Source organism: Lissotriton helveticus, chromosome 3_2 (genome assembly GCF_964261635.1).
Source record: "Lissotriton helveticus chromosome 3_2, aLisHel1.1, whole genome shotgun sequence".
In the NCBI taxonomy this organism is placed as follows: domain Eukaryota; kingdom Metazoa; phylum Chordata; class Amphibia; order Caudata; family Salamandridae; genus Lissotriton; species Lissotriton helveticus.
In genome coordinates, this window is record NC_136062.1 from 285,172,694 (window position 1) to 285,196,266 (window position 23,573).

A 23,573-nucleotide genomic window follows, 5' to 3' on the forward strand; every position below is an offset into this window, starting at 1 on the left:
TTTCTTGAACAAACAATTTTTTTCTTTGGATCAGAGAGCTGGTACCAAGCTGTCCTGAGTTTTTGGCAATATGTTCCTTGAGGGAGAGGCTGATGTCTAGGGTGAATCCAAGTGATCGTTTCATGTTATTAAGCCAGATGTGTACTGTACCTTCTTTGCTGTTTGTGACAAATAATAGGAATAATGTCTTATTTGGGTTGGTGCTGGACATTCAGGCCTGGATGATGTGCAAGCAGTGGATGTCTGAAGCGGAGGAGAATTTTAAGTTGTGCATCATCGGAACATGGGCAAATCTTGATGCTGTTACCTGTAAGTAGAGTACAAAATGGTTCCATGTTAAGGCTGAAGATGAAAGGAGAGAATATGGAATCCTGGGTTACTCTAAACGTGATAGGGATCTTTTGTGACCTGAAGGTGGCCATGTGAGCAAACTTGTGCTGAGTAGAAAGGTAGGAGGAGAACCAGTGAAGGACACTGCCTGTTAATCCCATTTGTGACTTGAGAGTGCGTATAAAGGTGGGATGGTCGACTGTTTTGAAGGCAGCTCAGAGATACAGCAATATCAGGATGCAGGGGTCATCTTCCTGTGAAGTCAAGAGGGCATCGTCTGTGATGTGCAAGGTGGCAGTTTTTGTGCTACAACATGATTTGAAGTCAGACTGGTAGTCGTGCAGGAGATGGTTAGCACTGATGTGATCTTGGAGTTGAAAAAACAATGGTTTTTCAAGGATCTTGTTGTTGAATGGTGGGCTAGTGATGGGATGGTAATTTGCAAGGTCATCAGGGAAGAGTGTAAATTTGTTTTTAAGAAGTGAGGACCTGTCCACTTTCAAGAGCCTCTGTGAAGATGCCTTGAGTGAGGGAACTATTGCCAACTGTAAGTAGGGAAAATAGACCATCCCTTGAGAAAGCTTTGATGAAAGACAATAGTAGGATATCATCTTTATCTGATTACATTGATTTAATTGGACCTTTTTCAATTATGGTGATTGACACTGAACGGGTCACGTTTTGAAAATTCAAAAAATGCAGTGTAACAAATTAGCAAGAACATAGTAAACACAAGTCCTTATCAAGCACTTGACTGTAGTCAATGTCCCTGGAAAAAATGAATGTCTTAAAGGTACTGAGGCTTTCCATGGAGTCACTAGATGGGGAAAGCTGAATTCATATTGCATGTCTCACCAGACACGTGTTTGGGTCATACAGCTAGTAGGTTAATATCCTTTCCCTAGCTGATTTAAGCCCTTTTATGCCTGTTCTCCCAGCAGTTTGTAGATATTATTTAAAACAAGATGAGCAGGAATATTCCAACGCAATTGATGTGATCTGGGCTATAGAGAAAACATTATATGATTCAAGGTCAATGTCAATGAAAGCACTTTTAGCTTGTTTTTCTCAGAGTAAATTTCTAACTTTGAATGAGCTCCTAAGAAATACTCCTCAGGAGGGACACATCGGTATTGCTGTCCCTACCCATGAGCAGGAAAGAATGTATTTCTATTATGTACACAAGAAATGTGTGATGGACTTTTGATAGATGGCTTAAGTGGGAAGACGCAATTGACACTGGAATAAGGGATGCCGCTTTGAGACTCCATTATTTTCCTTCATCACTTATCTGCTTGAGGGTCATCTGGATGTCAAGTGCAGAATTGACCACAGTTTACTAATTGCTCTTTTGGGGTATGTAAGCAAGATTCCTTAGGTGGGATTAAAATTCACCATTGTGGCCACATTCCTGGTGAAATGATGGGTGGCCATGTAGTAGTGGAGAGGTCCAATTGAATCCTGAATAAGAGACATGGTTTACTGAAATGACACAGCGGATACATTTGCTAGTCTAAGATCTGTGATAGTTCACCTAGGAATATTTGGGGCTACCTAAAATATAAGTTGTTGCTTAAGGGAATAAGACATCAAGGAGATTTGTTTATCTAGAAATAGAAAAACTGATACTGATTCAATTATGAGGGAAACTTTATATGTGTTATGGTGACAGTGTTGATGGTGCAGAAGCAGTTTGCAAGCTATATAATAATGCAATATGAGAAGGGGCTGTGGCAGGAGCATCATTGTAAGATATCATGGTGGGGGTTACTGTTTATGGGATCACCATGTATGCAATTGTTATTCTACTACACCATATCTAAGATTATGATTCCATAGAACTGAATGATCCCATACCTATATTGCGCTAAATATGTTTTTTTGAAAAATTAAATAAATGTTTAAAAAAACAGAATCACACCAATGCCAAAATCTCAAACCAGTGTGAAGCAAAAGTTACTGGATGCCAAAGGGACTATCATACAATCGTTTTTTCCCCAGAAGAATTCAGATATTAATTTCATTATTGTAATCAACTTCTTTAAAAAAGTAACTTTTTTATCGTTTGCAATTTTTCCCGAGTTATGTGATTATTGTTCAATGCAAATTTACAATCTATCTATTTCTATTGCTGTCTAACAAACTCCTATTTTGTAACATAAAATTTCAAACTCAAAACAAACTTTAGAACACTACCTCGCAGCTGGGAGGATTTGCCATCCACTTGTACTGAATTTACGGCAAAGTCCTGCAAAATATAAAAAAAGAATGAGAAATAAAAACATTGTTTAGATAGTACAGAGTTAAAACAAAAACTGATCTCATTAGTTCAACTGGAGGATTTAATTGAAGTAACGGACACTATTATATTTATATATATATATATATATATATATATATATATATATATATATATATATATATAAATGCATATACATATATGATGCTGCTCTTCATGTTGGGTTTTTAGATAAAGTAGTTTTCACAAATAATTCATGCAAAAACAGTCCAATACATACCCATTGTTAATCATAGTAAACAGTTCAAATGCATTTTTCTCTTCAAATTTACAGAAATGTTAGTCTTTGCACTTAATTCAGAATCCCAGGTATAGTCTGCAAAAAGCTAGCCTAGGAAATGACTACCACCGAACCTAATTAACTATCATTGCTCTTGAACAAACAAGTTTGTATTAATTTTATTACCTTATTTTATTTTAATACACCCCCCAGATTGCAAGCTGAGCGAAATACCATAATAATCAAACACAATATAAAATACAAGACAGTAAAACTGCAACTAACACATAATAAATTAAAACTATCAGCAATCAATTAAAATACACAAAAGCTTACCAATTCCAAGTCAACTTTTACTTTCTGCCTCAGCAACTATTACACATTTAACTAATTATCACTGTTCCAGATACTGCAAAACAGTATAACAAATAAGTAAATTCAGCAAAAGCCAAGAGAAACAAACAATGTTCTTAACTTCTACCTCAATTGGAAATTAAATGGAGAGTGTGTGAGAGAGAGGATGCAAAGTTAAAGGTCTGGCAGCTCAGGAAAACATCTGACATTTATATACATTAGTTATGTCAATCCTTAATGACCACCACAACACCCTACTGGTTCATGGAAGAACTAAAAACCTAGAAACACATTCACAGACAGATTGAGAGGAGATGGCGCGCCAGTAAGACCTCTGAGGATGGAATAGGTGAGGTTCTGTGAATTCTGAACCCGTGGGTTCCATTTTGTGTATGGCAGCCATTTTGTGGTTGCCCTCACATAGGCCATGATTGTGTCTGAAACAAGTCTTTTAAGGACATGTAGACCTTAGCTTGAGTTTGTGCTGACTCCTGTTTGACCTGAGTGAACTGACCCCGTTGCCTGAAGCTGACCTTGTTAAACCAGTTCCTGCCCTTTAGCTGATCAAGATTGAGGATCAAAGCACAGGACATTGTAGAGTTTGGTATGCACACACACACCTCTTATCTGTTCCTTCTTTTATGGTCTGTTTATGATATGGGTTGTGGTCCTTTTATTATGGGTTTGTCCGGCTTGTGTAAGAAGGAATGTTAGGTATTTTGCATGCTTGCAAAAGCTAGGACTGCCCCTTACGTGTATGCTGAAGTTTGTAACCCTGAGAGCATATAAAAGGCCTCTGTTCTCTGTATTCCTCAGACTACCTCATTCAGTTGCTACGGCTTCTGTGTGACGTGGCCTCACTTATTAAATTTAATAAAGATGTCTTTTCATATTTTCAGCTTCTGTGCCAAGTTCTCTTTTTATTAGTAAGTATTCCCTGAGAACGAAGATTACAGTTCTTCAAATGGCGCGGCCAACGTGGGCTTCATCAGAGAAGTGACTTTCTGTGGGAGTGATCTTGTCAGAGGACTGAAATCTACTGAGGAGGACAGAACAGGATTCTACTAAGGAGGTACTCTGTGCACAGGGATTCTGGAGATTCTTTGATTCTGCAGCCCAGTATATTTCTGATCTTTCTGATTTTGATCCTCCACATGATGTCACTCCTGACTGAGAACCTTTTTGGTGTGAGTATACTAAAAAAGACTGTTAGGTCATGTAGAACTTGACAGTTAGAATTTGAATAATCTTTTGATTAGTAAAAATAAGAAGTACAAGTGGGTCGCTCCCACGACTTTGTTTGGTTTCTTGGTTTTGATTTGGTTATTGCAATTACCAAAGCCGAGGGGTTTGGTTTCTTGGTTTTTGATTTGGTTATTGCAAATTACCAAAGCCGAGGGGCTCGTATATTTGCGAGTGTATTGGTAGAGATAACCCCTTGAAGTTTGAAGCTAGATTAGTGAGCTATAAGATGCCTAATCTTAGCAAATTTGGGACTGTAGCTTTGGAACTTTGGAATTTGTGTTGGCCAACTTTGGATTTGTATAGGTTTGGATATGCGAATTGCAATTTGTGTAGGCAGGTAATGAGGAGATATTTCTCCATTTGGTTTAGTTAAACGGTGCACGTACGAAAAGTACCTTAAGCACCACTTTGATTATAATACTTGCGTATTCCGCAGTATTTTCTGGCATGCCTGTTCTCAAGCTCACATGGAAAAATGTGTAGCTTTTTTGGAAGGTACCATAGTGTGATGTGAAGTAAATTAGCCGGCCCCCCTAAAGGGAATATCTAAATAGGTTTAGATTTACAAACATATTTCTTCCTTGGTGATTTTGTATCTCCAGGGAATTAAAATATGACATAATACATATAAGGATCCTTTGTTCTGCGCAATGTTATGAAGGAAGATATGCAGAGCGATTTTGTTTGGTGTTCTGCTAGCCAAAGCTAGTGAATCGAGTATATTTTCGCTTCTTGGACATACATCAGTCTGTTGGGCTGTTTTTGCAGTCTTTTTGAAACACAATTGAGAAGCGTTTCTTGTAAATATGACTTACAACTAGTATTTACAAATGGTTTGGTTTAAGTACAGTCTGTGGGCTGTCCTTGGTTTCTGTCCTGAGTATTGATTTGTGGGTTAAATGTGTGTTTAAATGTCTATGTGGGTTTCCCATTAGTGCAACTTCTGTAAGTACATAGCGATGGCGCTATTCACGAGATGCATGGCTAAAGTGCGCTGTATTGTGTGTCCTGAGTGTTTTGACCCCTTTCTGTTTATGTCTGAAATGAGCTCAATGTCTGTTCGTGGTTTTTCTTGATGTTTTCAGTCTATTAAGCAACATTTTGTAAGCATATTCTTGGTTCTGTTGCTAAATAAAATTGTCCTTTTTAAAAAGAAACAAATGGCGCAAACATTTTGTCATGTTTCAAGTTAGGCGTCTGTGCTTGGGCTTATAAATGAATGCGTCTAAAAATGATAGGCAAGGGATGCAGCTTGCTCTTATATGTGGAATTATCAAAAATAATTGGGTTTATTAAAAAAAAATTATGAAAAAAATTTATTAAAAATAAGTGCTACAAAATTTTGTTTTTTACTATTCATGAAGCTTAGTTCTCATACTATGACATCCTAGCATTAAAATTTAATTTAAGTTGTACTATACCGCATAATGAGAACATTAGCATATGGAATTTCACTTAGCGCAGGCGTACAAAACTAATTTTTCTAAAGATTTACATGGGATATGTCTGATTAAAAATCTCTGTAATTTGTAAAGAACATTCTGAGGATGATTAATATGTATCACAAGTATAGGATATTTATTTTTAAGTGCCCCAAACATCAAAGTCGAATTTGGGTAACATAGACCATTTAAAACAGCTTTCTTGCCATTTATGATAGCTTTAAAGTGATTTAGGCTTCAGTAAATGCATACATTTAGGTGCAATACAAATTTGCAGACTGTCCCCATTTGGGGTTTGCTTTTAAATGGCCCAGTGAGATTAATTTAATGTTGCTGAAATGAGTACCATTGCATAGGGTAATAGCAAACATCTGTTCTAAAGATGGTATGTTATGTTATTATGTTTTGCGAATTAGTCACAGTAACGGTTTTAATAATCTAAGTATAGAAATAAATTGTAGCCCCTTACAGGAGTAATATATATATCATGTGTTTTAAATAGGGTTGGTTATTGCAGGTTAGAAAGAGTTGGGAAGGTTTTTTGTCTTTTTTCAGCCTTAAGAGTGAGGAAGAGATAAAGGGCTGAGGAGCCCGCAAGGCAGATTTTGACCTTAAGGTCAGTAAGGTGGGAGTTAGGAGTAAGTGTAAACAGATGGAGAAATGATTGCTTGGAAAAGCAGGGCCTCAAAGGGTGTTGGCGCACGGGACACGCAGAGTGTCAGTGAAAGAATTTTACTTTTGGAAAGTTAAAAGGGCTTCATGTTGCAAGCTGACTGACAAGATGGTAACAGTTAAGTAATGGAATTTTTTTTGTGTCTGTTAATGTGTATCATGTTTTGTCTTCTGATTAAAAGTTATAATTGATGTCTGTTTGTCATGAGAAATGTCTCTCTTTTGTGTGTTGTGTATTTTTTCTTTTTGCTTCTGCTCACAGATCATTCATGGATTGTTCTGGGTGATTTTAAGACTGACAAGACATGTGAGTTTGGTTGGTTGAAAAGAGATGTGTTTTTGCGTAATTTCTTTGAAAAGAAATGTTTGTGCATTTTACATATTCTTGCATTTTATCCTTTTATGAATTGTTCCTGCTGGTCCTGTGTGTCAGAAGTGACACACAGTAAGTTGCATTTGACAGCCAAATCTCCACTACCTGGTGATTTGCTGTCAAAAGGAGGGTGAGGATTTTAAACCTGCAAATTAAGCAGGCCCGAATATTGTTAGTACATGACCTGGTGTTGTGCGTCACCGCTCATTTATATATGCTATTGTTTTGTCTATGCTTTTTGTGCTTGATATACAGCGAGTATATCTGATGGCTTGACATGTCCGTTTTGTGCGTTTTTTTCATGTTTTTGTTTTATGTTGTTGCTTTTGATACTATTACAAGTTTACCTGTGTTGTGAATGGATATACATGACGATGTGTATCCTGCACAACAGTTGGGTAGATTTGCTCTGACGCACAAGTTACTACTTGTGTAACGATATATCTGTAAGAGACATTAGTTAGTGATAGATTCCTTACCTTAGAATATCCCCAGGCGTCAGACTGGATCCGGAAATGTTTGCGTAGCAATACCCCTGCGCGTCGGTAGGCGTCGTCTGCGGCTCCGCGTCCGTCGTCGGCGTCGTTAGCGCCGGAATGACGTCGTCGGAGTACTTAGACGCCGCCCATGCGCGCTGACGTCAGTTCTGATACACAGCTTTTCCGCGCCAGATACGCAGAGCCATGATAGAACCAACACTGGTGCCAAGAAACTAGGGCCCTGAAAGGGGATGACCTTAACCCTAGATATCGGGGAGGATGGGTGGGTCGGTAAGGAATCTATCACTAACTAATGTCTCTTACAGATATATCATTACACAAGTAGTAACTTGTGCATCTGAAAGAGACACGTTAGTGATATATTCCTTACCTTAGAATAGATACCCCAGCAATACCAACCCCGGTGGTGGGTCTGCGAACCAATAATCACACCAGAAAGTCCTGGAGGACGGAACGGCCAAAGAAGCCATCCCTCCGGACTTGATTGTCCAGGCAGTAGTGTCGTGCGAACGTGTGCAGCGAGGCCCACGTAGCTGCCTGGCAAATGTCCTGTAAGGGCACTCCCCGGCCCAGGGCAGTTGTAGTTGCCGTGGCCCGAGTGGAATGAGCCCTCAATCCAACAGGGGGCTCCTTCTTAGCCATGGAGTAACATGCCTGGATACACAAGATGATCCACCGGGAGATGGTCCGCTTGTGTACCGCCTTCCCCTTCTTAGCACCCACGTAGCCAACAAAGAGTTGGTCATCCACCCGGAACTGGCGTGTGCGATCCAAATAGAATGAGAGCGCACGTTTTGGGTCCAGGCGGTGGAGCCGCTCTTCCTCTTTAGAGGGATGCGGAGGCGGAAAGAAGGTTGGCAAGGTGATGGACTGCCCGATGTGGAAGACTGAGACAACCTTGGGCAGGAAAGATGGCTTAGTACGCAACACAACCTTGTCCGGATGGACAGAAAGGAAAGGTGGAGTACAAGAAAGGGCCTGGAGCTCACTCATTCTCGTGGCAGAGGTGATGGCAACCAGGAAAGCAGTCTTTAGAGTCAGAAGACGAAGAGGACAGTTGTGAAGTGGCTCAAAGGGAGCGCACATCAGGAAGGTAAGAACAAGGTTCAGTCCCACTGGGGCATCACGAAGGGAACAGGAGGAAACATGCGCGTGATGCCCTTAAGAAAGCGATTAACAATAGGGGACTTGAACAAAGAAGGCTGATCAGGGAGCCTTAAAAGGCAGAAAGGGCAGAAAGGTAGCCCTTGACAGTGCCCAGAGCAGAGCCCTGCTGGGCATGAGAAAGAAGGAAGAGGAGAACCTCAGAAAGGGGGGCAGAGAGTGGATCCACAGCCTTTGCTGTGCACCATGCCACAAATCTGTTCCACCTACAGGCGTATACCGACTTTGTGGAGGGACGCCTGGCTGCCAGAATGACATTACAGACTTCGGGAGGCAAGTCAAATGGCCTCAACTGTCGCCGCTCAATCTCCAAGCTTGTAGGTGGAGACTGGACAGGTTCGGGTGGAGGACCGTCCCCTGCTGCTGCGACAGAAGGTCCTCCCGAAGGGGCAGACGAATCGGGGGATCTACTGACATGCTGAGTAGCTCAGGATACCAGTATCTTCGTGCTCAGTCCGGAGCCACAAGGATAACCTGGGCCCGGTCGCGCCTGATCTTCTTCAGCACTCTGGGCAGAAGTGGTATAGGCGGAAAGGCGTACAACAGACCGCAACTCCACTCGCGACGAAAAGCGTCTCTGAGCGAGTGCCGCCTTGGAAATTCCAACGCGCAGAACCGATGACATTGCGCGTTCTCTTCGGTGGCGAATAGATCTAACCAAGGCTCTCCCCATTGCTGAAAGAGGCCTTGCGCCACGTCCGAGTGCAGACGCCATTCGTGATCCATCATGCACCGATGGCTGAGTTCATCCGCCCTGGTATTCAGAGAACCTGCCAGGTGTTGAACTACCAGGGTCACACCCTGACTTTCCAGCCACTGCCAGAGGCGCAGAGCCTCCTGGCATAGGGTCCACGACCCCACCCCGCCCTGTTTGTTGCAGTACCACATGGCGGTGGTGTTGTCCGTGAACACCTGCACCACACTCCCCCGGACAGAGGGGAGGAATGCCTTCAGCGCTAGACGAATCGCCCGTAACTCCAACAGGTTGATGTGGAGCCGGGCCTCCGCCGGAGACCAGAGTCCTCTGATCTCCGCCTCTCCCATGTGGCCACCCCAGCCCTGGAGGGACGCGTCCGTCACAACTACGTGCTCCGGGTGTGGTAGGGACCTGCCACTGACCCAATCGCGGTCCGTGAGCCACCACTGCAACTGTCTTGCAGTGCCCTCCGAGATCAAGACGTGATCGGACAAGTTGCCCTGATGCTGGGCCCACTGAAACTTCAGGTCCCACTGCAGAGCCCGCATCCGCCACCGGGCGTGATGCACCAGTAGGATGCAGGAGGCCATCAGCCCCAGAAGCCGCAGCGTCAACCTGACCGAGACTCGGGATAAAGGCTGAAAGATGGGAATCAGAGCCTGAATATCCCGAACCCGCTGTTCGGGAGGGTAAACCCGAAACTGCGCCGAGTCTAGAACCGCTCCGATGAAGAGGAGCTTCTGAGAGGGACACAGGTGCGACTTCGGCACATTGATGGAGAACCCCAGAAAATGCAGGAGGTCGGCCGTAGTCTGGAGGTGGCCGACGACTGTCTGGGGCGAGCCCGCCTTCAACAACCAGTCGTCGAGGTAGGGGAAGACTGACACACCTAACCTGCGCAGATGAGCTGCGACCACCGCCATCACCTTCGTGAACACCCGTGGGGCGCTGGTAAGGCCAGAGGGGAGCACGGTAAACTGAAAGTGCTCGTGGCCTACCGTGAACCGCAGGTAACGCCGGTGGGCCGGCAGGACGGGGATGTGAAAATAAGCGTCCTGCAAGTCCAACGCTACCATCCAGTCTCCGGGGTCCAGGGCAGCTAAGACCTGAGCCAAAGTCAGCATCTTGAACTTCTCTTGACGGAGGAAGCCGTTGACGTTCCGTAGGTCCAAGATCGGGCGCAGGCCCCCCTTGCCCTTCTTGGGCACCAGAAAGTAGTGGGAGTAACATCCACACCCTACTTCTGGTCCAGGAACGCGCTCGATGGCCCCCTTGGCCAAGAGGGCCGTGACTTCCTCTTGCAGAAGTTGCAAGTGATCCCCCGACACGCGGTGGAATTGCGGTGGCATGGCTGGAGGGGTCGCCTCGAAGGGGAGGGAGTAGCCCCTGCGGACGGTTTGCAGCACCCACCTGTCCGATGTGACAGTGCGCCAGTGGAAGTGGTGATGGCGAACCCTGCCTCCCACAGGCGTCACATGGGCCTGAAAGATCGGACTAGGAAGGTTTGGAGGCAGGTGCTGTGGAGGGAGGTGTGGACTGGCCTCGCCGCTGACCCCGACTGCCGCCGCCACGGCGGTTTCCACGGCCGCCACCGCGCTGCTGGGTATTCTGCGGTGCGTGGCTGGCAGCACGTGTGGGGACGCCCCTTCCGTGGCCACGAAAGGAGCGAAAGGCACCCGATTGCTGGCGCGTGGCCGAGAGGCCTAAGGACTTGGCCGTAGCCCTGGAGTCCTTAAAGCGCTCCAGCGCATGGTCTGCCTTGTCGCCAAAAAGGCGACGGCCATCGAACGGCATATCCAGGAGGGTGGCCTGGACATCGGCCGATAAATTTGCGGACCTCAACCAGGCGTGGCGGCGAACCGCCACCGTCGTTCCCATCGCCCTGCCAGGTGAGTCCGTGGTATCCAGTCCACACCGGATAGAGTATCGTGCCGCATCTCGACCCTCCACAAGGGCTTGGGCGAGTTTAGCCCGGACCTCCTCCGGGCATTGTGGCAGCACGTCCACGACCGTGTCCCACAGGGTGTGGGTGTAGCGGCCCAAGAGACACGCGGTATTGACAGACCGCAGTCCCAAACTCAGGGACGAGAACACTTTCTTCCCGAACTGTTCGTATCTCTTGAATTCAAGATCGGGCGGGGTCGTCGGGAATGCGGTCTGGGAAGTGGAGGCCTGGATAACCAGGCTCTCGGGGGTGGGATGGGTGGACAAAAAGCAAGGGTCGCCCGGAGCCGGGCGGTAGCGTCTGGCCACGTTCCTATCCACAGGGGGACCCGTGGCGGGCTTGGACCAAGCGCCCACAAGAACGTCACATAAGGCTTCATTAAACGGCAGCAGAGGCTCACTGGAGCTTGCCTGCGGTTTAAGAACCTCAGTGAGGAGGTTAGTCCTCACGGCTGCAACGGGGAGCTCAAGGCCCAAGGCCTTGGCTGCCCTCGTTAACACTACGCTATAAGCAGCCCCCTCCTCCGTAGCCACGGTGGGAGGGGAGACAAATCCAGTGTCTGGCGAGGTGTCAATACCACTGGCCTACCCAAGCTCATATGTCCAGTCCTCTTGAGACTGGCACTCCTGTGCCAGAGGGTCCACAGACCCCTCCCAATCACCTCCGTCACCAGTCTCCTGTAACTCAGGGTCAACAGACTGGGCCTCCTCATGGAAATAAAAATCTCCAAAGGCTGTCGGAAGCGGCGCCCAACGGCGCCGTTGCGGCGCCAGAGTCGGACTGAAGGGAAGATTGGGGGCGGCGTCCACAACGGGCGCCGGGGGCGACACCCTCGGGGCCGGCGCCGGTGAGGTCGTGAGGTCGACTGGCGACGACCCGGATCCGGAAGCGGGTCCGGTGAGGTCCTGCGGCGCCGGGACCGAAGTTGCGGGCGGCGCCGGGGCCGAAGCACCCGGCGGCGTCGGGGCCAAAGCGCCCGACCCGCTATGGCCTCCAGCCGGGACCGCTGGGCCCGAAGGCGCCGCGGGACCCGGCTGAGGAGGGAGGGACCTCACGGCCATGAGGTACCGCTCGACCTCCTCCGGCGTCGCGCCGTGCCCAAGGACCCGAAGGTGTGGGGCAGGCGGCGACGCTTGCGACTCTCTTGGAGCCGCGTGGGCGGTGTCGCCCGAACCCCCGGCCGCATGGTGCGAGCGTCGGGGTGGGTCGGAGGAGCGATGATGCCGCTCCGACCTCTCATGCCTCTTACCTGAGGACTTGGATCCCGACGACCGATGTCCACTCCCGGAGCTGCGGGGACTCCGACCCCGCGACCGGTCCCTCGACCTCCCGTGGGACCGGGACCTGGAATGGCGCGGGCCGACTGCCGGAGCTCGAGCCGCTTGCGGGACCGCTCCCGCCTAGCCTTCGACGTCAGGGCCCGGCAGTCGGAGCAGGTGCGGTTGTCGTGGTCGAGGCCTAAGAACTTCAGGCACCGGCGATGGGGGTCCGTTACCGACATCAGTCGGTCGCACTTCGAACAGGGCTTGAACCCGGGCATCCCTACCGGCACCGTTGGAGTAGAAGACTCGAGAAGAAAAATGATCAAAAAGATCAAAAAATTAGTAAAAAATGACTAGGGGTAGAGCTTCTCCGGATCTGCGCTAGCTGGCGCGGAAAAAAAGAAGAACTGACGTCAGCGCGCATGGGCGGCGTCTAAGTACTCCGACGACGTCATTCCGGCGCTAACGACGCCGACGACGGATGCGGAGCCGCAGACGACGCCTACCGACGCGCAGGGGTATTGCTACGCAAAAATTTCCGGATCTAGTCTGACGCCTGGGGATATTCTAAGGTAAGGAATCTATCACTAACATGTCTCTTTCAGATACTAAATTTCACAGAAAGACAGACAACACTTCATCAGTGTATGTCAAATTTGGCTTTAATGGTATTTGAAGGAAAATAGAAAAGAGATATACAGAACCAAAGTGTGTCACATGCTGTTAGTCACGTACTGCCCCTCCCCTTAAGGAACAGGCAGCCCTAAAATTATGTATCCTGAATTGGACGTAAGGATAAATTATAGATCTGTGACTTTTGTGCATGGTGACCTGATTTTTATATTACATTAGTCACTACTTCCTAAGTAGTGTATGGCCTTGTACCATAAAGGAAACCAGGTTTCATTTTTCCCTGAAGAAGGAACTGGAACATTAGTTGAGATTACCGTATATGGTGTAGCGGCCAGTGGTAGAGTTTAAATTTGTGCATTATTTTGACCTTTTGTGTATCACCCATACTCTTGGTATTGTGTCACCCAAGCGCATCGTGCCTAGTTATTGGGATTTTAGCTGTGTCCTAGTTCCATTTCCCTTTTCCATATTCTTTTCACCAGTTAGCCCATTTCTTTATTGTTGGTGAATTATTCAGATTCACACTTTCAGATTGCAGTAATGTACCATGGACCCCCATCTTATGTATAATTCCCGTTTGTATAACCAGACTGTTTTCCCTGATAATCTGTATTATGCGATTTTTCTTTTGAGATGTTCTAGATAAGGAATTTAGGAACACCTATATGTAATCATTGAGATAAAATGTGTTTACCCCATTAGACGATGCCACTATGTGTGAGGACATCCATTCAGATAGAATTCCCATGTCGCTATCTACCCTTAGATAGTGAAGGATATGCTCTCACACGGAAACCCAATTGAAGAGCCTAGAGGCACTGTTTTGCCTACTGCCTTTGTTTTTGTATTGCCTTTAAGAATGACAGTGTATTTCAACGCAGAATTGTCCCATGGCGTATGGCCACTCCTTTGAAGACTGCAGGCCACCTGTTTTCAGTCCACTTGTTATACAATGAACTGTTTAAAGCATCGCACTTGCTCCATCAGACGGCATTGGACATCACAGAACCAGAATTTCAGTGCAAAAGAGCGCCTGTCATGTACTGGTAACCTCTGACAGTGTGCAGTCCCTTGAGTCCCTTGGCCTGAGTTTTGGCTCACCCCCCCCCCCCCCCCTTTCCTTTGCTCCAACGGAAGTGCAGTGCACTGGAGGATCCAAGATTGGCAAAAGGCACTCCATTCTGGTGCCCATGAAAGAGCAGCCTGAGCGTCCTCTGACACTGAATGATGAGTGTTGGAGTCTGAGAATGGTCCCGGGTCTGCACGAGATGATTTGTGCTCATGATCAATGAAGATTATGCTATCTGTAGTGTCTGCCGCAGAGGAGAGATACTGGTGCACTGCCTTGAGACATTGAGACTTTCGAATGAGCTATGAGTGTTTGCCAGGAGGGCACTCCAGCGGATACTGAGAAGCACCATTTACATGAAAGGCCTGAATGAAGAAGCCCATGCGGAAGAAAACAACAAAAGAAGATTTGATGGACAATAGAAGCCTGCCAGAGAGGCTTTTGAACGGACTCTGGGCATAGTTGGTTTCACAAGTGGTTTCCGTGCGATTGCATATAATGGATGTTACGAGACTGATTCTTATTATTTTGCTGGCATTGTTTTTAAAGTAGTATTCTGTTTAGTAAAAGCAGAATAAAGTCCATTCTCTGTGGAAGAGTATTCCCTTTTCACCTCTCGCCGCTGTTTCACCTGAACATATAATAAGTTACTGAAATGCATAGAAGCCATAGAGCCATAAAAATGTTACTAGATAATTTTAGGATTTGCTTTCTGCTTAGGGTTGTGAAAAACGATAAATTTTGTTTGTAATAGTGGTCATTACTTTCTCCTGTTGTCTATATGTTCTTAAAAACGTGTTTTCTAGTGTTTTTACGCATGATGTTGTCTCTGATGGGTGGGATTGTTTTCACTACCCAATTGACTTCTGCACCCACCTCCCAACCTATGTCTTTTCCTACTACTACTTCTTTGCATTCTTTTCATATCTTACCTGAACACAAGCAGATTAGAAGGTCGGAATTTGTGAATAATTCCTTTGTACAGCTTCTGCATCAACACCAGTTAGTAATGAACACCACAAATTGTTGGGTGTGTGGTTTTATGCCATATACTACAGATAGAGGTATTCCCTATTTGGTTCTGTCATTTAGTTACAATGGGTCTGTATGGGCATATCAGACGATGTTTATTTATGCCAACGAAGTCTATCCCTTGCCTTCCATGAAAGATAATTCGAGTAATAATGCCTTAGTGAAGGGAATAACGGTTAATATTGACATCGATTCAGATACAGACAGAGTGATTGCCTATGTAAGCGCAAAAGGAGGGTCTGAGGTTCTGTGAATTCTGAACCCGTGGGTTCCATTTTGTGTATGGCAGCCATTTTGTGGTTGCCCTCACATAGGTCATGATTGTGGCTGAAACTAGTCTTTTAAGGACATGTAGACCTTAGCTTGAGTTCATGCTGACTCCTGTTTGACCTGAGTGAACTGACCCTGTTGCCTGAAGCTGACCTTGTTAAACCAGTTCCTGCCCTTTAGCTGATCAAGATTGAAGATCAAAGCACAGGACATTGTAGAGTTTGGTATGCACACACACACCCCTTATACTGCTTCTTATCTGTTTTCTGTTCCTTCTTCTGTTTATGATATGGGTTGTGGTCCTTTTATTATGGGTTTGTCCCGGCTTGTGTAAGAAGAAATGTTAGGTATTTTGCATGCTTGCAAAAGCTAGGACTGCCCCTTACTTGTATGCTGAAGTTTGCATATAAAAGGCCTCTGTTTTCTGTATTCTTCAGACTACCTCATTCAGTTACTACGGCTTCTGTGTGACGTGGCCTAACTTATTAAATTTAATAAAGATGTCTTTTCATATTTTCAGCTTCTGTGCCAAGTTCTCTTTTTATTAGTAAGTATTCCCTGAGAATGAAGATTACAGTTCTTCATAGGCCTCAAAGGTGCCCTCAACCACTTCCACCACCTCCTGAAAAACACCAAGAAGACCACCCTAGCCCCCCTCATCATTGACAGCTCCATCATCTCCAAGGAACTCTTCAACATAGTCAAGGAATTCACCACCCCTTCAGCACCAGAAAACAACATCTCACCCTCGCAAGATCTCTGCGACGCCCTGGCGGATCTGTTCAGCACCAAAATGAACATCATCTTCCAAGACTTGGTCATCGAGAAGGCAATCAACATCCAGCTCACCAGACATCTGGAGAACCATGACCTACTGGACCCCTCCCAATCCGGCTCCAAAGTAAACCACAGCACTGATCCAGCTCTGGTCGAAGCCACAGATGACATCTGCATCCTGCTAGAAGAGAGAAACAGTGGCCCTCATCCTCCTCGACCTCTCAGCAGCATTCAACACCATATCCCCCCTCCACACTGATTAACAGGCTCCATCAGATCGGAATCCAAGGAGCAGCCCTCAAGTGGATCGCATCATAGCTCACAAGAAGAACGCAGCTAATCAGCCTCCCTCCCTACTTCTGGCTTCTTAAGAAGATTATATGCGAGGTACCTCAAGGCTCATCCCTCAGCCCAAACTTCTTCAACACATACATGGAGCCCCTGGCCAACATCGTCAAAAGCCACGGACTCTACATCATCTCCTACGCAGACAACACCTAACTCATCCTCTCTCTAACAATCCAAGAACCATCAAAAGCAAGTTCCAAAGATGCATGAAAGATGTTGCCGACTGGATGAACATCAACACAGACAAGACAGAAGTACTCATCTTCAGTCAAGGCAAGGACACATACAGGAACAGTGAGTGGTGGCCCCCGGAGCTGGGCTCAACCCCAGTACCCATCGAACACACCCGCAACCCTGGCATCATCCTCGACAGCCAGCCATCCTTGAAGAAGCAAGTTTAACACCGTCTCCACCTCCTGCTTCCTCACACTCCTTATGCTCAGGAAGGTGTTCAGTTGGCTCCCGACCAACACCAGGAGAACGGTCATGCAGGCTCTTGTCACCAGCAGACTCAACTATGGCAACTCCCTCTAAGTAGGAATAACAGTCCAACTCATGAAGAAGCTCAATACAATCCAGAACACAGCGGCCAGGCTCATACTCGACTTCTCCAGATGGACGCACATAACCCCTCACTTCAGAAAACTCCACTGGCTACCAGCTACTCACCCAGGCATACAAGGCATTACACAACGCAGGACCTGCGTACCTCAAACAATGCGTGACCTTTCACCAGCCCACCAGGAAATTCAGATCTGCCTCCCTCGTCCTCCTACCTGCAATCCATCACATTCGCTGGACAAACAGCGGATGCTGCTTCTTTTTCCATCTGGCGGCCCAGACCCGGAACAACTTCTCCCTGCAACTCAAAAGCCTCACCATCGCTACAGTAATTCAGGAAGGACCTCAAGACATGGATGTTCAATCGATAGGAAAACAGGCAGTTTATCAGACAGCACCTCAAGCCTGCGCTCTACAAATCCTGATTGATTGATTGATTATTACCGCTTGTTAAACATGATTCACCTACTATCATAAGCTTAGAAGCCAGCTGGTTTAAATTTTGAACTTTGTATACAAGACAGTCCTACTTGAATTGGATGTGAACTCCAGGATGAATTCAAGGAATAGACATAATAATAGGTTAGATAAAGCCAAGTATTAGTGCTACAGCAATAGGATGGTCATCAGTGTTTAGAGGGAAGTATATGGCACATAACTGGGCACACTTCCTGTTCTGGGACGAGGTGAAAAGGTCCTCTTAGGGATACCCTAGTCTGGAGAAAATTTGTGATGTAACTCCCACTCATGTTCCTCCAATGACAAACAACTTGGATCATCTTGTACTTGTCCTGCTGAAAGGGTTTCAGAAGAGCCTCATTAAAGGGGAAGAAGAGATCAAACATTGAATATGATTCTACGAATCAGGGTCTCAAAGTTTGTGCTAATGTTTGAACCACCATAGTGAATGAAGAGAATGTTCTCATTTGGTGACACACCGATGCCACTTGCTTTTTCTAACTCAGGTTATAAGTCAATGCAGCATTATGAAGGAACGGGGATTATTGCCACCTCAGGGGGTCAGAAACATGTTTAGACGTGGCAGGCTCGTGTAGGCCAGCCAGGCACACACTAGTGCGTTGGTAGTCACTATCTAATCATGCACGGCAGGGGTCTTAAAGTGGGAACCAAGTAGTTCTCCCATCAGGCAAATTTGTGGGCACTAGGAAGGTACTCAGTCAACAACAAGTCATCAAATATGTTCTGACCTTTTCTTTCACTGCTCAAATGGAATCAGCTGGCTTTGAAGCCTGTAACGGATGCGCCGAATTTGACTCAAAGGATGGTGCCTTTGTTACTTTGGACGCCCTTGTCTACTTCTTAGGCACTGGACCCTGTGAAGGCAGAGGTTCAGAGCTGCCAGTCGCCAGGCCCGCACAAGTGAGATTCTCTTTGGGGAGTGCCCTACAGAGTACAGGAACTGCCCCGAACAAATCACAAAACCAGCCAAAAGCCAAACTCTGGATTCATCCTTTTCAACACCCGGATTATCTTTGATCAGGTGGCAGATTGCAACGACAGGGAAAGTTGCCAATACTCTGAAGAGTCTCCAGATCGTGACTATTTCAGTAAGGAAGAAAAGTATTTCTTACTTCTAAGGCCCTTTTTGTTAGAAGATCATTTGGGAAATATTTTCCTGTCAGGGGACTTATCTGAAGGAAAAGAGAAATACTTTGGGATACCCCTGTGGGCACTGGCCAAAAATATCTTATCCCCAAACTCTCCCTGATGACTTTTGGGTGCATCATGTACAGAAATCACCAACTAGGATGTGATGTTACGAGCCCAGGCACCATAAGCAGATGTCTTATTGGACCTGTTGGAAGCTGGCTCTTATTATACTGTACCAAAGTAATGTATAGTGTGCAGAGTCCAGTGGATCCCCAGAGGTTTTACAGAGCTTCAAGTAGATAATACTAATGCTCTCTTTAGTGGTAGTGTGGGGTAGCAGTTAGGCGCATTAGAGGGCAGTGCTATGCATTGTTGTACACACACAAAGGCAAGAAATGATCACAAATATTACTTTTTGTATATGTATTTCTTAGAACCAAAAATAATTTGTTGCAGTAAAATAAGTTTTGCAATATCACTGTATTTTAATGTCAAAAGTGAATTTTTCAATGAATACAAAGTTATCCTATGGGAGGAAACACAATCAGCAATATGCAGGTAAGTAAACGATTTACATTATTGAGCTTTTGGATGAAGGCTCAGTACCAGGAAAGGTTCAGGTAAGTGACCTCACAGCACCCCCAGCAGCACTGAGGTGGCCGGGTGCAGAGGTCTTACTCAGGATCTGGTGCCAATGTTATCCAAAAGAGAAAGGGGGCAACTGAAGTGGTACTATTCACAGATAAGTAGTACAGTTTGGTAAACCAGTCTCCGGGGACTAGGGTAAGGACAGGGGGGGGGGGGCACAAGGCAGCACCAAACTTACACCTTCAGTGGCAAAGGGGATGGCGAATGTAGAGTGCCAGACCAGCGTCAGGTGCCCTATGCAAACCAATGGTAAAATTCAGAGTCGGAAAAAAGCTGCATGCTCAGGCCAGGAGGCAGGATGGAAGAAACCTACAGCTGCGCAGGTAAGTTGGGATGTGCTGGAGCACCGGGACACCGTCTGTGGATCTCACCATGCAGGGATGTCCTTTGGCGTCGGAAATCAGCTTACCGATGCGGTTGCGTTGGGGGGGGAGGGGAGGGGTTGTTGTGCAAAGGGGCATAACAGGTTGAGAAGGTAGTAGCCAATGAGCTACCTATCATTATGGTGCCTACACCCTTCATATGTCCACTCCCCTATTGGCTGGAATCCTTTAAAACAATATGGAGGATTTTGAAAGGAGGAGGTCACTTCAGCTCAGGGCACAATAGGGGGGGCCTTGGCTGAGAGTGGACACACCTCTCCTGCTCACCAATTTTCAATTACAAAAGTGGGGCTTGGTCAGGGGGACAGGCATCTCCCCTAGCTGGAGAGGCCCTAGTCAGCATAACAAAGGACGGGAAGCCTTTCAGGCTCACCGCCTTTCAATACTGTTCCTGCTTCGGAGTAGATGTGACACACCTCCACCAAGAGCAGGCTCTGTTTCTGACCAACAAGAGCACCTCAGGGGTCTGAAACATGTCTAGAGGTGGCAGACTGGTGCAGGCCAGCCAGGCAGACACTAGTGGTTTGATAGGTTTTTCATGGGCCACCTTTGAGGTGCCCTCTCAGTGTATTTATAAATGAATCCAACACTGGTGTCAGCTCATTAATCTGAGATGTTTGGTTCCAAACATCTTGGGATTCAGAGAAGTCATCATTGAGCCGTGAAACTCATAGTGACAAGCTACCAGCCAATGTACTCAGTATGGCTTTGCACGTATAATGTCTAAGAATGGACTTGGACACTATATGGGCATATCTGCTCATGCAGTTATGCCCTCACATGAGGTATAGTGCACCCTGCCTTCTGGCTGTATGGCCTGCTGTAGGGGTGATTTACTTGTGCCTCTTGCAGTGCTGGTAGGCCTGGCACACAGGGAGGTGTGCCAGGTCCACTCTTCACTTTTATCTGCACCACAACACGCAAACTGCAGTGGAAGTGTGCATGATTGGTGAAGGGTCTCTTAGGGTGGCATAGTACATGCTGTGGCTCTTAGAGACCTTCTCCGGTCACAATGCCCTTGGAACCACTGGTACCTTTTACAAGGGGCTTGTAGGTGAGCCAGAGGTGTGCCAATTGTGGAAACAAAGGTACCGTTTGGGGAACAACACAGGCACTGGGAACCTGGTTAGCAGGAACCCAGTGCATATTAAGTCAAAGATGCATCAGAGTGGGGCGTGGCTTTAGCCGCCACAAGATGGTCGCGTCCGGCTGAGGCTCCACGTTTCGAGCGGGACCCTCTGGAGCTGTTCTTCGCATCTTGGAGAGGCATGGACTGAGGCATTTACAGTGCGGACACGGTGGAACATGTAGCTGCTCTGTTTTTTCTTTTCTGAACTCGCTTTTTGCCTGTTTTCCCCTGCGCCGCTTTCTCCTCAAGCGTACTTGGCGGCGCCCGCCATTTTGTCCTCGTTGGGACGCTGTCTCTTCGCATGGGCTTCCCGGTGCTGCTCGCAGCACGTTTTTTAAGTCGCTGCGGTAGCTAAGCTTTGGGAGCTTTGTGCCTTGCTGGCAATACATGACTCTGGCATTCTATATGGCTACAAACTGGCAGTTGGCAGCAGAAAACTGTTTCCTTCATGGAATAAAATACTCCTGATACAATGTGCTTCACTGAAAACATGCACATTGTAAATCTTCCTTGAAGACACTTCATTGAAATTCAAAAGCTCCAGAAGGTGGGCACTATTATAAATCTATGCCCTCTTACATCATATAAATTAGGCTGTGGTCTTCCTTGAACATTTGCTATCCCACCTGCTTCTTGATGGAAGACGCCTTTCTACTTTGGAATGCCATATGAGACTATTTTTCTTTCACTCAGTTTGGAGCTATTTGTTGGAGCAGTCTGCACAATGCTTTATAGCTAATGTATATGTTCCTCAAATTGGGTTACCTTCTTGGTACAAGAATCGAGACAGACTGAACCATGCCGTCATGCTTTATGTGCTTTCTATATCAGTCAGCGGATACCTTTTAATGTAAGGAGGTTGCTACTAAGTCTGGTTAGTAGGCACTAAATTTGTTCTTTGTTTGGGTGCTAGTAGAATCCGACGTCCCGCTCCAGGAGTGGTGATGCGAAAACCGGAGGAGCTTTTTCACTGCTGCTTTTAGCTGCTTCTTACAGGTGTCTTATTCTACTCATATACGTTACTTATCTTCTGAATATTTCAAGACACCATTACATCCACCTGTATGGATCCTTCTTCCTCCTTAGGTCAGAAAACGATTTCATCAAGTATGTCTTCTTTTCGCAAGGATTCCAATCCTACTGCCCCTCCTAAACGTCACAAGAAGGAACCTAACTCGCCTAACAAGTCTCCACTTCCCATCACAATGGAAGATCTCATGGAAGAGATAAAGATGATTAAACCTTTTGTGATTGAAACCAACGCTACCCTTCAGAGGCTGGATGAGAAATGGTCAAACTTCGATTCAAGAGAGTCGGCGATGGAACAGAGGATCAGTGATACTCAAGATATGATCCCTCAAGTTGCAGCCATGTCTAAAGAGATTGCTCTCCTCAAGATGCAAACGGAGGACTTAGAAAATCATAATAGACGCAACAACCTTCGACTTTATGGTATTCCTGAGGGTGAGGAAGGGTCTGACATGCTCGCCTTCTTAAAAATTCACATTCGCAAAATTGTTGGTCTCAAGGAAGGCACTAACCTTAATCTGCAGCGTGCTCACAGCATTGGTCCTAAAACCGGAGGTGCATCTTCTTCATCGTCAGTCAACTGTCCCAGAGGGATAATCGCCTAGTGCATCCTTGCTTCTTCAAAGTTACATATAAGGAGAGGTCCTACTCTTTTGATAATCCTGAAGATCTAAGGCAATTTATTTCTTGCCATAAAGGGGACGAGATGGACTTTGGAGGGGCCTGATCAACTTTGTCGTTTCTGCTTTGTCTTATGTTCTCTTAGTTCATCTTTTCTACTCTATTGTTCTGAAGATATTGGTCTTCTTTCACTGTAGTTGTTTTTGGTTTGTTGTTGTTTTTTCTAGATTATTGTGGCTTGTCTGTCATCTTGGATGGCCATTTCATATTATTCTTTCTCTTTGTCTATCTCCACAGATGTTCTCTACTCCTGTACAGACCCATTCCCCAGATATTTCCCTCTTCCCTGCCTTTCCACATTGATCCTATTGTTCACAGTTACCCTCACGTATGGTAAGTGTTGAGTATTCTTTCACTCATCCTTGTTGCTGTTGCTTGCCTGTTTTACGCTTATCGATTCAGGATTGATTTGTAGTTAGTCTCTCCCATTGAGTTATTTCATATTAGGCTCCTCGTTATCATATTTATTTTTTTAATTACTGGTTCCGGTTGTTCTAGGTTTCCCTGGCTGGCTTAGCCATCTGTGTTCTCCCTGCTTCCTCATGTTAGTTTCTTTATTCTGGATATTTACCCTGTCTTTCTTGACTGAAGTCCACCCGGCTTCTCGTCAACCTTTCTTTATCTATCACTTACTTCTTCTACCTTTTCTCACTTTCCTTTCTCTTCTTTGTGGTTTTCTTTTTTATCTTCTCTCCTTTGTCTGCAGACCTTGCATTTCCTTTTTCCTTCAGTGCACCATTTTTATCTATTTCCATCTCCTTTTATTTTCTACTTTATCTTTTTACTATTCATTTTTCTCACTGCTCTCTACTATTTATTCTTTGGCACTCTGTATTACAAGTTTTCATGTGTTTATTCTACAGTTCTAAAAAGTATAAGTTGTCTCAGCTGTTGCTAAA

The 23,573-nt window shown here is 45.9% G+C and overlaps 1 protein-coding gene across 2 annotated transcripts in view; it reads right to left on the reverse strand.

Annotated features, from left to right (window-relative positions):
- Positions 1–23,573, reverse strand: part of SCAPER (S-phase cyclin A associated protein in the ER) — a 3,246,499-nt gene that overhangs the window by 53,962 nt on the left and 3,168,964 nt on the right. For both annotated transcript variants that reach the window (XM_078685236.1, XM_078685237.1), the window contains exon 31: positions 2,527–2,578. In XM_078685236.1, the coding sequence (XP_078541362.1) occupies positions 2,527–2,578 (52 nt within the window). The remainder of the gene's footprint in view (positions 1–2,526; positions 2,579–23,573) is intronic.